General features: G+C 44.4%; 1 protein-coding gene across 1 annotated transcript in view; it reads left to right on the top strand.

Moving 5' to 3' along the window:
* The window catches only part of LOC102507548 (fer-1-like protein 4), a 28,809-nt gene that overhangs the window by 4,328 nt on the left and 10,147 nt on the right, over positions 1 to 14,334 (top strand). The window contains exons 10-21 of the mRNA XM_032462204.1: positions 20 to 194; positions 289 to 409; positions 818 to 918; positions 3,843 to 3,930; positions 4,005 to 4,121; positions 10,142 to 10,294; positions 11,148 to 11,301; positions 11,450 to 11,619; positions 11,756 to 11,890; positions 12,012 to 12,185; positions 12,636 to 12,752; positions 12,845 to 13,006. Of these exons, the coding sequence (XP_032318095.1) occupies positions 20 to 194; positions 289 to 409; positions 818 to 918; positions 3,843 to 3,930; positions 4,005 to 4,121; positions 10,142 to 10,294; positions 11,148 to 11,301; positions 11,450 to 11,619; positions 11,756 to 11,890; positions 12,012 to 12,185; positions 12,636 to 12,752; positions 12,845 to 13,006 (1,667 nt within the window). The remainder of the gene's footprint in view (positions 1 to 19; positions 195 to 288; positions 410 to 817; positions 919 to 3,842; positions 3,931 to 4,004; positions 4,122 to 10,141; positions 10,295 to 11,147; positions 11,302 to 11,449; positions 11,620 to 11,755; positions 11,891 to 12,011; positions 12,186 to 12,635; positions 12,753 to 12,844; positions 13,007 to 14,334) is intronic.

Below are 14,334 nucleotides of genomic sequence, written 5' to 3'. Positions count from 1 at the left end.
CCCTTGCTGATCTGGACAGGTCAAGCAGGTCGCCAGGAGGAGCAGTTGGGCCGAATTTCCAGAGTCAGGGAAGGAGCAGAGGGTGCTGCAGGAGAGGCACAGCCTCTACTGCAGTCAGAGGCGGGAGTCCGGCCAGTGGAGGAGGAGGAACTGGGGATTCCTGCTCAGCGGCCTGAGCCCGTGGACGGCAGCGGGTGAGTGCTCCTAGTGTCTGGAAGGAGGATGTTGGGAGATCCGCAGCGGCGCAGGACTGCCCCTCTGAGACTCTGCTCCTCTTCATCCTTCCAGGCCGTACTTCTGCTTGCCCCTGCGTCACCACAAGCCTTGCGTGCAAGTGTGGAGCCGCTGGGAGGATCACTCGTGGCGCCTGCAGAGCAGTAACTGCTTGCAGAAAGTGGCCAAGAGGCTGGTGAGAGCGAGACGGGCACCCACAGGGAGAGGCTGGGATATAGAGGCATCCGGAAGATGGCTGCCTGTGAAGGGAGCGCTGGAGGAGAGCTAATGGGTAAAGCACCAGGTTACCCAGCACCTCATTGGTGCAAGGCCAGAGGGCCAAGGAGCACAGCTCCAGGGAGAACTGAGGAGGCCAGAAATTGTGGGAGGGCCAGAGTTCAGAATTGTTGGACCCAGGAAGGGGCCAGGTGAAGAATGTGAGTAGGGCTACTGGGGACCTGGCCTCCCAGGCGGGAGTTTGAAAAAGAAGGGCAAGGCAAGAGGTGCAGTTGTGAGTGGGCTGGAACCTGGGATGAGGGTGTGGTCTAAAAGAAGTCAGAGTCTGGGACCGTTATGACTCTGACCTTCTCCCCTGGTGGTGCAGGCCCAGGGACTGCAGGAGGCTGAGACTCTGCAGCGCAGGCCGGGGCCTGAGGCGTGCACAAGGCTGAAGCAGACGCTGGAAGAGCTCATGGCTGGGAGCAGGTAAGCTGAGAGCCCCTGCCTCCCTGCTGCCTGTTTCCAGGCATCTCTAGGGTGAGGGAGACTCATGATAGGTATTTGGACCCAAGGGCCCCTGGAAGGTGAGCACTTTACAGAAGAATGAGAAGGAGACGGGAGCTTGATGAAATTATTGGGTTAAATCACTCCCCTCCAGTAAACTCCCTTTCCTGAACTCCTGTAGGCTTATGCATTTCCCCCTCTTCTCAAATCTCCCCTATTCCTTTCCTCCACACTTGTTCCAGCTAATGACTTCCTTTCCTACTTCCTGGGGAAAATAGAAGCCTCACCTTCCTCCATCTAGTCTACCACCTTGCCAGCTTCTGCATCCATCTGATCTCCTTCCTTCCTGCCATAGCAGAGGAAGTGTCCTGCTCCCGAAGCCATAGCTGTGATCTTGATTTCATCTCCTCTCATCTGCTGGAAAAATTGTCTCTGCAATTATCCACTTTCTCTCCTGCAACATCAACTGGTCCCTAGTTACCAGGTCATTACTGTAACCACATATACTTGTTCTAGTCACATCCATCTTTGATCTTCACTGCCCTGGATTCCATAACCTGCTCCAGATACTTCAGTGTTTTTCTGACCCTCTTCTCAAAAGAGCTATTTATCCATTTATTCAATGAATATTTATGGTATAAATATTTGGTAAATAAATGGTAAATAAATATTTACCCCAGACACTGTTTTAGGCACAGGAATAACAGTGAAAAAGCATTCTTGTCTACAAAAACTTCTGAAATGTACATTCTAGTGGGGGTAAGGAGACAGATAATAAAGATGTAAAGCACAAGGCAGAAATATAAGAAATATGGTAAGGATGTGTTAGGGAGAAAATAAAGCAAGGAAGTTTTACAGAGAGGTGTTGCAATTTTAGAGAAGGTGGCGAGGAGAGACCACAATGATGTTGACATAAAGAAGATGAAGTAGTAAGCCATGTCTGTAAGGATGTTTCAGACAGAAGGGACCACATGTGCAAGGCCCTGAGGTGAAGCATGCTTGGTGTGTTTGAGGAAGAGGAAGGGAGTCAGTGTCATTGCAGCAGAGTGAGCAGAGACGATGAGGCTGGAGGGTGTAGGGGGAAGGAAGAGAGAGACATGTGGGGTCTCGTAAGCCATTGTAACGGCCTTGGTTGCTTCTCTGTATGAGATGAGGAACCACTGACAGTTTTGAAAAGAGAAGGGATATGCTCTAACTTATCCTTAAAAAGCATCAGTCGAGGGATGATATGAGAGGAAGCAGAGAGATCACTCAGGAGGGCATTGTAATGATTCACGTGACTGATAACAATGACTTGAATCTAGGGTGGTCGCAGTGGACATAGAGTGACAGGAAGGGATTTGAGAGTAGTTTGGGATTTTGGAAGTGGCACCTCGGGACTTGCCAGGGGATAAGCTTAGGGGATGAGGAAAATGTGAAAGAAGAGTCAGGCATGACTCCCCAAATTTTGGCTTGCACAGCTGTGTAGATGGTGCTATTTACAGAGCTGTGGAAAACAAGAGAAGGAGACGGTCTGATGGGAGCAGAGGGAATATCAGAAGTTAACATTTTTGGACACTGTTAACTTTGAGATAGATGTCTGTTAGACTTCAAAGTGGCCATCTCTGCTAAGCTGCTAGCTATATGAAGGGAGCTCTGGGGAGAGTTCTAGGCTGGAAATGTAAAATTAAGGGGTGTCAGTACGTAGATAGGATTGGCTAAGATTATCTAGGGAACAGAGTAAAGAGAAGTCTGAGGACCTGAGAAGCTCCAGCATTTAGAGGTAGGACGGAAGAGGAGGACCCAGGTAAGGACCTGGTTATAAGTGGTCACTTTTCTGCCCTCATCTTACTCAACCTTTCCGCATCAGAGGACGCAGTTGACCCCAACCCTCCTTCTCGAAAAACTCTGTGAAATGGTCTGGAAAAGCATTGAAAAGCTCATTCTGGATGCTGTATTGAGAATATTCTGTAGGAGAGAGGGTAAGAGTGAAGGTGGTGAGAGCAGCTGGGAGGCTGTTGCAGTAATCCTAGGTGAGAAGTGATGGTGACTTGCAGGGGTAAAGAGGGTGGGAAGGGATAAATTGGGAATTTGAAAATTGTACCTCTTGGGAAGTGATGGAAATGTTAGCTGTCTTGATTATGGTAGTGTTTCTATTGGTGTATGCATCTATCAATATTCATCAAATTGTACATTTGAAATATGTGTAGTTTACTGTACAGGAACCATACTACAATAAAGGTATTAATTAATTAATTAATTAATTATAAAAAAGAAGTGATGGTGACTTGGACTAGGGTGGTCCTGGAAAGGGAGAAAACTGGTCAGATTCTAAATATATTTTGAAGGTAGAGCCTAAATGATGTGCTGATGGACTGAGGTGGAATGTGAGTGAAAGAAAGAGCAGTGAAGGATGACTATGAAGTAAAGTAAAGCAGGGTTTTTTGTGGGGAGAAGGGAGTGGTGGTGGTCACTGGAACTCATACACTTGGTTTGAGCTATCTTTAGTCAATGTTGGAATTGTCAGGTACAGCCCATCTGAGCCTTTAATGTGTGTTTGAATCCTCCAGGGTATAAACATGCGGATTTCTGACACAAGTCTGGGTTGGGGCTGAGACTGCATTTTTAATGAGGGAATACCAGTGCTGTTGGTCCTGGGCCACACTTTGAGTAGCCAGGGCAGTGAATAGTTGAATACTGGTACATTTTGGGGCTCCACAATGAGGCTAACTCGATGAACTGGGAAGGGGTCCAAGCACAGAGGTCGTCCTGGCTAAGGAAGGGTGCCTCTTTGAGAACAAGACCAAGAGGATCTGTGAAGGAGTCTGGGTGTGGGGGGCCTGCTCTGAGGGAGGGTCAGAGCAGGCCCCCTAAGGGTCAGTGTTCCTCCTTTGCTCCCACCTGCCACACCCACCCCGCTCCTGCAGACAGTTTTGCCACGGTGCTGAGCGCAGGACAGTGACCCGGCCCAATGCCCTGGATCGATGCCGACAGAGACTGCTGGTGCATAGCCTGGTATGGTCTGGGGAAGGGGGATCAGAGGCACCCAGCAGAGGCCCTCCACTCATGTTCTCTTCCTGCCATTCCAGAACCTCTTGGCAAAGCAAGGACTATGGCTCCTACAGGGCCTGAGACAGGGCAACGTGCAAGGGAAGGTTGCACTGGCCAAGAAGCTTCTGGCGAAACTGCGCTTCCTGGCCCAGGAGGTAATGCCTCAGTCACCCATTTCCCAACCCTGAATACCTGTCCCTCGAGCTTTCCAGTGGCCTCTGTGCAGGGGTGACCCAACATTTATCCTGTGGATTGATGCCAGGACCAAGCTCTGTTTGGAGCAGCCAAGGATGAAGATGCGTGTTCTAAGGCCCAGCAGGGATGCAGGGAACATGCAGGATCTCGCTGGATGAAGATTTGAGAGTATTTTTCCTTGGCATGACTTCCCTGGTCTGAAGCTCTGAGCACAACATGTGTGAAGGGTAAAGGAAGTTCTCATTTTTTGATTACTTCCTCTCTTCTACTTCGTGTCTGGCTGTGTTATCTTGTGTAATTCAACAACCTTGGGAAGACGTTATCCCATTTGACAGGGGCAGAAATTGAGGCTTAGAGAGAAAAAGTAACTGACCCACCATGTCATAGCTGGTTAAGTGGCAGAGCTAGAATTTGAAACCAATTCTGCCCCACTCTGATCAGTCTTTCCCAAAAGCAAAGAAGTTTTGACCCCTGGGGCCAGTGTGTCCTCAGGTTCAGACAGTGAGGAGTTGGATATTGGTCTCAGATCTTGAAGGACAAGTTGGAATTTGGCAAGTGTGAACGAATGAAGAGCATGTGCAAAGGCATAGAGTCAGGAAGGCCTGGGCAGCTGGAAGGCAGAGTAATGGAAGGAGAGACAGGATAGAGACTTTATTATAGTGAATTTTAGTGCAAAATTGCTTTATTTATTTGTAATGAAAACTTCCTTATGTCAGCTGACATTTTAAAACATTTTTTTACTTAAGTATGCATCCTGAAATAATATAGGTTAGTTTTACCTTATTTCAAACTTTATATAGTACTGTTTATATTGTTTTCTTTTTTACTCAATATTATTTTTTGTGAGATTTTTCTGTATTGTTGCATATAGGTATAACTTGTCCATTTTCATTGTTGTATAATATTCCACTGTATGACTCTAATTTACTTATCCATTCCATTGTTGATGGATATGTGTGTTGATCCTAATGGATGGTGATTAGAAGCAGTTTCAAAGACCATTTTTGTACACATCCTGGGGATTAAGTGCAAGAGTTTCTCTAAGACAGTGGTTCTTAAACTTTTTTGATCTCAGGACTCCTTTACACCCTTAATAAATAGTAGGGACCCCCAAAAGTTTTTGTTTATGTAGATTGTATCTACTGATATTTGCTATTATATAAATTAAAACTGAAAAAGATTTAAACCTGAGAAATAAAAAATAATTATTAATTCATTTAAAATAACAATAGTAGGGGGGAGGGTATAGCTCAAGTGGTAGAGTGCATGCTTTGCATGCATGAGGTCCCAGGTTCAATCCCCAGTACTTCCTCCAAGAATAAGTAATATAAGTAAACCTAATTACCTCCCCCCACCAAAACAAACAAACAACCGCCCCCCAAATAAAAATAAAATAACAATAGTAAACCTATGGCATGGTAGCACAAATAATATATTTTTGGAAAAATAACTATATTCTCCAAAACAAAAAATTTAGTGAGAACAGTGGCATTGCTTTACATGTTTTTGCAAATATCTGGCAAAAAATTTTTATTCTCTGTTATATTAAAGTCCATTGGTCTATGTTGTACTTTGAATGGATCTGTTATCCTTGCATGATTTTGAATCATCAAACATAGGTCATTTGGAAATTTGGTTCCCTGAATTATGTATACCTTCCAAATGGTGATGCATTTCATTATATAGTAGTAAAATATCACATTTATTACTATCACCACCAACTCATTGGAAAGATCTTTGAGTGTTGGGAATCTGTTAAGCTCACAATGGCTGATACAAAAGATACATTTTTTCTAAGAATGTAATTTTTCATTTTGTTTTATTACTGATCTTAGAGAAAAAGTTTTCATTCTTTTACTATTAGTATGATGTCAGCTGTGAGTTTTTCATAAATACCTTTACCAGGTTGAGGAAGTTTTGTTCTTTGTTTTCTGAGTATTTTTTTAATCATTAAAGGATGTTGGATTTTGTCAGATGCCTTCTCTGCATCAATTGAGATAAACATTTTTTAAAAAATTTGTCCTGTTATTGTGGTGTATTGTATTGATTGATATTCTTAGGTTGAACCACCCTGGCATTCCTGAGATAAATCCCACTTGATCACAGTATATAATCCTTCTTATATGCTTTTGGATTTGTTGGTTTGCTAATATTTTGTTCAGAACTTACTCATGAGGGGTATATCTGTATTCATAAGAAAGATTATTCTGTTATTTTCTTTTCTTATGATGTCTTTATCTTTCTTTGATATTAGGGTAATGCTGGCCTCATAGAATGAGTTGGGAAGCGTTCCTTCCTTTTCTGTTTTTAGGAGGAGTTTGAGAAGGATTGGTGTTAATTCTTTAAATGTTTGGTAGAATTCACCAGTGAAGCCATTTGGTTCTAGGCTTTTCTTTGTTGGGAGGTTTTTGATCACTCATTCAGTCTCTTTACTTTTTATTGGTCTGTTGAGATTTCTGTTTCTTCGTGAGTCAGTTTAGATAATTTGTAAGTTTCTAGGAATGTTCTCACTTTAATTTCTGATTTTAGTTATTTACGTCTTCTCTCTTTTATTCTTTGTCAGTCTACCTAAAGATTTGTTAATTTTGTTGATTTTTCCAAAGAACTAACTTTTGGTTTCATTGATTCTATTGTCTTTCTGTTCTCTAGTTTATTTTTCTTCACTCTGATCTTTATTTACTTCCTTCTGCTAGCTTTGGGTTTAGTTTTCTCTTCTTTTTCTAATTCTTCAAGGTATAAAGTTAGGTTATTATTTGAGATCTTTCTTCTTTTTAAATGTAGGCATTTACAGCTATTTATTTTCCTCTGAGCCCTATCTTTGCTGCATATCATAAATTTTGGTATGTTATCATTTTCATTCATCTCTAAATATTTTCTAATTTCTTTGTAATTTCTTCTTTGTTGTAGTATTTAAGAATGTGTTGTTTAATTTCCACACATTTGTAAAATTTTCCAGTTTTCTTTCTATTATTGACCTGGGGTTTCATTCCAGTTTGGTCAGAAAAAGATACTTTGTGTCATTTCAGTCTTTTAAAATTTATTGACACTTGTGACCTACCATATGGTTTATCCTGGAGAATGTTCTGTACACACTTGAGACGAACTGAGTTGTTGTTGGATGGAATGTTCTATATGTGTCTGCTAGATCTAGTTGGTTTGTAATGTTGTTCAAGTCGTCGGGTTTCTTAATGATCTTCTGTATAGATGTTCCATCCACTACTAAAAGTGGTATATTGAAATCTCCAATTATTAATATAGAACTGTCAACTTGATATCACATTTTTTTAGTTCTATTAGTTCCATTTGGCTCCAGTTTTCGTATGTTTGTTGAAATTACCCATTTTTAATCTCTGTATTTTTCCCACTAGGTCCTGTAGAATTTTCATCACAGTTGTTTTAACATCCTGTCTAATAATTCCAACATTTGGATTTTCTGTGGGTCTACTTCTAGTAATTACTTCCTCTCTTGACCATGGGTCACATTTTCTGCTTTTCCTATGTCTTGTAATTTTTTATTATGTGCCTGGATTTTTGTATAAAAGAACAATAGAGGCTAAAATAAATAATATGTATCTCTAGAGAGTTTTGATGAAGTCTACTTTATCTAATTTTTCTTTTATGTTTATTGCTTTCTGTTACCCATGTAAGGAAACTTTGCTATTTCCAAGCCACAGAGATATTCTCCTATGCTTTTAGGAGAATAAAGATAGTTTCCTAAAACCTTTATGGTTTTAGATTTTACATTTAGGTCTCTGACCGTTCTCAAGTTAATTTTTTTGTGACATATATGGGTCAAAATTCTGTTTTTAAAATATGAACTTTGAGATATTGTAGCACCATATGTTGAGAAGATTTATTTTTCCCATTGAGTTGCTTTGGCTTTTTAATTGAAAATCAGGAGACTGTATAAGTGCCTCTGTTGAATTTTTCATTTCAATCATTGCAATTTTCATTTCTGTAAATTCTATTTTTTTTCAAATTCACTGTGTTATTTTTCAGTTTCTTATTCCCAGTAAATATTTGTCAGGTTTATCTTTTGTTTCATTTAAACATAGTAAGCCGAATTGTTTTTATAATGTCAGATGATTTCAATAGTCGATTTTAGGGGGCTTATTTCTGCTCTCTGTTCCTCCTGTTTGTTTCCTTCTGTGTTTAGCTGCTTTAAACTGTGAGCTATTCATTATAGTTTCCAAACATTATTTGTGGGACTTCTTTTAGTCTTGGAATAAAGGTATATTCTTCTAGAAAACATATGACCTTGCTTCTGCCCTTGATCACCTTAAACTAAAATTTGATGTTTAGCAACACCCAGGCATTGTGAAAAAATCAGCTTGTGGTTATTCTTTTCAGGAACAGTTTCCAGCTCCACTACTTCACTCAGCCAGACAACTCTCTTTGTAGATTCCTGGGGGTGAGAAAGTGGGGCAGGTTCAGTTAGGGTTTATCTTTATCTTGAAGGCATGATTCTTTGGGGTCGTAGCTTTCAGGGAGGGGAGAGATCGCCTATTAGACTCCTGTCTTGATAAACTCCTGTCTTGATTGCTATCTGAGCTCTTTATATTGTTTTTACTCACTATCAGGTCATGAAAAGCTCATATTTGCCAGATTTGGCAAATGCCCCTGTGGCAAAAAATTGTTGAAATTCTCTGTTAACTTCTCTGGTTTCCTATTTTCATTTAGAGCTTCATTTAGAGATAATTCTTTATTCTTATTATCTCACCACTGCCTTTAATGAATATTTAAACAAATATTTTACCAAGTAGTTTTAGTTGTTTTTAGAGAGAAGTAGGTCTTAATTCCTAGCTCATGATATTACTGGAGATACAAGTCTGGCGTGATGATTTCGCACAGGGAAAGGAGAGGGTCAACTCTGGGATGATCAGTTCTAGCCATTGTTTGTTTGCTTACTCAGTGATATTTAAAGTCTTCCTCGTGCCAGGCTATGTATGAGGCCCTGGAGATCCACCTCTGCCATGTTTCTTGCCCTTTTGGGGCTTAGTGTGGGAGACTGACTATGCACGTTAAATGAATAAGAAAAACAATGATGATTTGTAGGAATTGCTAAGGAAGATGTTACAGAGGCTAAGGGGGCTGAGGAGAGATGCTTATGTAAGGTGGTCAGGGAAGATTTCTCTGCCGGGACAACATTTAAACTGAGACCCAGAAGGTGGGAGCAAGCCAGCCATTCATGGTAAAGAATGAGTTGGAAGGGAAGACTGAAGGCAGGAAGACTTCCCAGTTGTCTGGACAAGAGTGGGTGGTCTTAATCTCAGGCAGTGAGGAAGGGAGAGAAGGGGAACGTTGGCAGGACTGGGTGATGAGCTGTCAGAGGAGACTGTTTGGCTGATGTGAATGGGCACACTGTGGGAATCACCGGGGAAAATCAGGTTGGGAGAAGGGAAGAGTAAGGAAATCAGGCTGACACTTGCTCCAGCTTGGTGACCTTGAAGACTTTATGCTGAGTGAAAAAAGCCAGGCACAAAAGGACAAATACTATATAATTCCACTCATCTAAGGTACCTAGAGTAGTCAAATTCTTAGAGTCAGAAAGTAGAATGGTGATTGTCAGGGCAGGGAGGGGAAATGGGAAATTAGTGTTTAATGGATACAGAGTGGCAGTTTTGCAAGATGAAAAAAGTTCTGAGAGTGGACAGTAGTGATGGTTGCACAACAGTGTGAATGTACTACTGAACTGTACACTTTCAAATGGTTGATATAGTAAATTTTATGCTATGTGTATTTTACCACAGTTAAAAAAAAAAGACCAGGATAAAAAAGTTGGGTGGGACTTTGAGTCTGAGGTGGCCTGTGGGGCATCCAGGGGAGAGATGTCCAGGAGGCAGGTGGCTTCATGGGCCTGGGGTTCAGGGGGAGGTCAGGGCTGGAGATGGACATTTGGTCCATCCATCCAGGGGAAGCTGTGGGAGCAAGGGGCTCTCCACTCCAGATCCGCCTCTGCAACCCAGTTCTCTGCCGGCAGCCCCAGCCTCCCCTCCCGGATGTGCTGGTCTGGATGCTCAGTGGACGGCGCCGTGTGGCCTGGGCCCGCATCCCTGCCCAGGATGTGCTGTTCTCTGTGGTCGAGGAGGAACGGGGCCAGGACTGTGGGAAGATCCAGAGTCTGCTGCTCACAGTGAGGGGTCCTAGGGGTGAGGGTGCTGGGGACTGGAGTGGGGTGAGGCTCAGAGGATGGCACAGTCCTCGGGGTGGAGGTGTGTAGATTCCAATAAGGGGTCCTGAGACTTAAATATTTTTTAATTAAAAAATTCAAATTTATTTTTATTTCAAATTTTTTTTCTATTAACTTTAAAAACTTAAACATGTTTTAATTTTAAAAAATTAAACATTTAGTATTGTTTTAAAATTATTACTGTTTTAAAAAGTGTACTGAGCCCTTTAATTATCCAGAATGCCAATGGGAGATTGTGCCTTTACCCAGGTGAGTCTTGTTGTGAAATAAACACCAAATTTTGTCATCTCTGGACCTGCACTGGCCCTTTTATTGACTAAACTTTGACAGATGGGCAGGGTTATGAAAATGGGACTGTGATGAACTAGTTCCTTATAGGCATAGCCAATTTGTGGGCAGACTGTTTCTAAATGAGGTGTTCCTGTGATGGACACCAGCAGGAGTCCCTAGTGGTGAGAAGCTGTGACCACTGGGGCAGGGGACAGGGAACTAAATGTGTTGGGGATGAGAGGACAGAGGGGTGAGATGAGTGTGGGGTGTGGGAGTGCAGAGTTCAGAGGGTAGGTGTGGGGTTTGGGGTGTAGGAAGTGGCAGTGTTGGGGCAGGATGAATAGGGAATGGGAGTTATAGGGTAATGGGGTGTCAGGTGGGCATGAAGGGGCTGCAGGGTGAGGTATAGGGGGCTGGGGTGAGGTTTAGTGATACAGAGAGAATGGACCTACCTTGGGGGAGCAGGACTGCTGGTCAAGGTCGGGTAACAAGGGGTGGGCCCTAACATGCCTCTTCCCCACAACAGGCACCTGGGGCAGCCCCTGGTGAGGTCTGTGCCAAACTGGAGCTCTTCCTGTGGCTGGGGCTGGGCAAGCAAGCCAAGGCCTGCACCTCAGAGCTCCCCCCGGACCTGCTGCCTGAGCCCTCTGCTGGGCTGCCTCACAGCCTGTGTCGGGACGGTGAGTGCAGGGCATGGGGCAGGTGGCCCAGGGGGCCCGGGGCCCCACTTTCCGTTTGCCCTAGGTGTGGGGCTAGATGCCCAGCTGAGGGCTCAGAGGGTCTGGGCTCAGGGACTCCAGTGGTCGCTCTTCCTTCCCTCCACCCCAGACTTCAGCTACTTCCAGCTCCGGGCTCACTTGTACCAGGCCCGAGGTGTGTTGGCAGCAGATGATAGTGGGCTCTCAGACCCCTTTGCTCGAGTCCTCATCTCTACACAGTGCCAGACCACACGGGTGAGATCTGGGCTGGGATGTGGGCGGAGGGGCGCTGGAGACAAGGTGGGTGGGGGCTGAGCTTTTCCAAGGCCCTAATCGGACTGCCCTGATTTAGGGGGTGGTGTTGAACTAGAGGGTCTTAAGGGTGAGAGGTTCTTCTGATGCCTGCGGTTGCCTCCTTCCCTGCGTGGCCCCCAAGGTCCTGGAGCAGATGCTGAGCCCCCTGTGGGACGAGCTCTTAGTGTTTGATCAGTTGATTGTGGATGGGAGGAGGGAGCATCTGCAGGAGGAGCCTCCGCTAGTGGTCGTCAACATCTTTGACCACAATAAGTTTGTGAGTGTGGCCTGGGCCCCACCTGGGTTCCCACCAAAGGGCCCCCTCCCTTGTCTTGATGCTCCCTCGCCTGGCTCCTGAACCTCTTCCACATTTGTCTTCAATGCTGCGCTCCCTGCAGGGCCCCCCTGTGTTCCTGGGCAGGGCGCTGGCCGCCCTGAGGGTAAAGCTGATGGAGGACCCTTACCAACGCCCCGAGCTGCAGTTCTTCCCCGTGAGGAAGGGGCCCCGGGCAGCCGTGGAGCTCATCGCCACCTTTGAACTCATTGAACTGGACTACAGTAGCCAGCTTGAGGTCAGAGTGCTGTGGTGCAGCTGGCACAGGCTGTGGACCCCTCCTGCTATTCCTTTAGACTATCCAGCTCCAGGGATGTGGGCATGTCCCAGGGTTACCCCTCCAACTCCCTCACCCCCAGAGAATGCAGAAGACAGATCTGTCCTGGGGACACCTCACTGGACCTCCTGACTCCAGGGAACACTTAAAGTAGACCTATCTTAGGTTCACCTTGCCAGGCCTCCAACTCCAGAGAACCCAGGCTGCAGGTTGATCCTCATGCCTCAGATACCCACACTCCCTTTTTGTACATGGCTGTTTCCTTAGATACCCCTATCCCACCTGTCCAGCCTTGCCAGGTGTCTCTGGATTTATATTTCATTGGTAGCTCTCCGCTTCTCTTCCCTGAGCCCAGGATTTCCCTCCTTTAGCCTGATTCCTCTTTGACCTCTGATCTCTGGCTCCCTGTAGCCCTCAGTGCCCAGTGATGTGGAGCCCCAGGACCTGACACCCCTGGTCGAGCCCATCTCCGGACGCCTATCCCTGCCGCCCCATGTGCGCCCAGTTCTCAGGGATTTCCGTGTTGAGGTAGCACTAGGCACTCATCCTCCTTCCTTCTGCACACCTCGGTGCCCCTCAACCGGGTGCAGATCCCTGACTCTCCCACTTCCCAACCCCAGGTACTGTTCTGGGGTCTGAGGGGCCTTGGCCGTGTGCACCTGTTCGAGGTGGAGCAGCCCCAGGTTGTGCTGGAGGTGGCTGGGCGACGTGTGGAGTCCGAGATCCTGGCCAGTTACCGTGAGAACCCCAATTTCACCGAGCTCATCAGGCATCTGACAGTGGTGAGGGCACGGGCAGCGGGCAAGAAATGGAAGAGGGCAGTGGGCTGGTGAATTCCCGGCTGGTTATATTGGCTTAACCCACCAAGTTTCCATAAAGGGCCAGATAGTAAATATTTTAGGCTTTGTGGGTCATATGGTTTCATTTGCAGTTAGTCAAATCTGCCATTGTAGTGTGTAAACATCCACAGGGAACAAGGAAATGAATGGGTATGACTGTGTTCCAATAAAACTTTATTTGCAAAAACTAGCAGCAGGCCAGATTTTGTTTACAGGCTATAGTTTGCTGCTCCCTGGATTAATCCATGAACTGGTAATGCTGTGTCAGCTCTACTGGATGTGTGGATTAGCCAAATGTCATGAAGTAGGAATCTGAAGGAATCTGTCTAGTTTCTGAAACACCAGGGGCTGAGAAGAAAAATACATTTCTCATTTAATTTGTATTTACTGTACTGTGGTATAGACTTTGGAGTCAAATTTTGGCAGTGTCACTTAGGAATTTGTCAGATTACTCGTCTGATTTGAGCTTTAGTTTTTCTATTTGCTTGCTTGTTTATTTGTTTGTTTCTTTATAAAAGGGAGTAACAGATACAAAAGAGTGCTATGAGGAGCCAATGAGAGAAAGGATCTTGGTGAAAGGGCTCTGTAAACTGAAGAGTGCCGTGCCTGGGTGAGGGGGTGACTGGGACAAAGCATGGTGGCCTCCAGATTGCAAGGGGGCAAACAACAACCCGACACTGTTTCATGACTCTGCTTGCCATGCAGGAGTTTGCAGTTTGAAAACTTTATTGTGCTGTAAGATGATGAAACTGAAATCAGTTTGCTCACTGAACTTCCGGGGGATGCTTCCTCTCATTTCCCATTTCATAGTGCAACTTGAGGAAAACACATCCCTCTCTCCATTGTGCATGTGAAAAGAATGTGCATTCTTCTGTGGCTGGGTGGAATGTTCTATAGATATCACTTAGGTCTAGTTGAGTTGATAGTATTATTCAAGCTTTCCTAAAAAAAAAGCCTCCTTGGTGATTTTATGTCTAGTTGTTCTATTCGTTACTGAGAATATGGTATTGAGATCTCCAACTATTGTTGAATTGTTTGTTTCTCCCTTTATTTTGGGTCATTTTTTTCACTTCTTGTATTTTGAGTTTGTTATTAGGTGCATATATGTTTATAATTGTTACAGCTTCCTATAAATTGATCTGTTTATCATTATAAAATGTCCCTCTGTCTCCAGTAAAATTTTTTGTCTTAAAGTCTGTTTTGTCTGATAATATAGCTATACCAGTTCTCCAGTTCTCTCTGGTTAATGTTTGCATGACATGTTTCCTTAT

This window comes from Camelus ferus, chromosome 19 (assembly GCF_009834535.1).
Source record: "Camelus ferus isolate YT-003-E chromosome 19, BCGSAC_Cfer_1.0, whole genome shotgun sequence".
NCBI classification, from domain to species: Eukaryota; Metazoa; Chordata; class Mammalia; order Artiodactyla; family Camelidae; genus Camelus; species Camelus ferus.
This window is presented reverse-complemented; position numbering and strand designations above follow the sequence as displayed.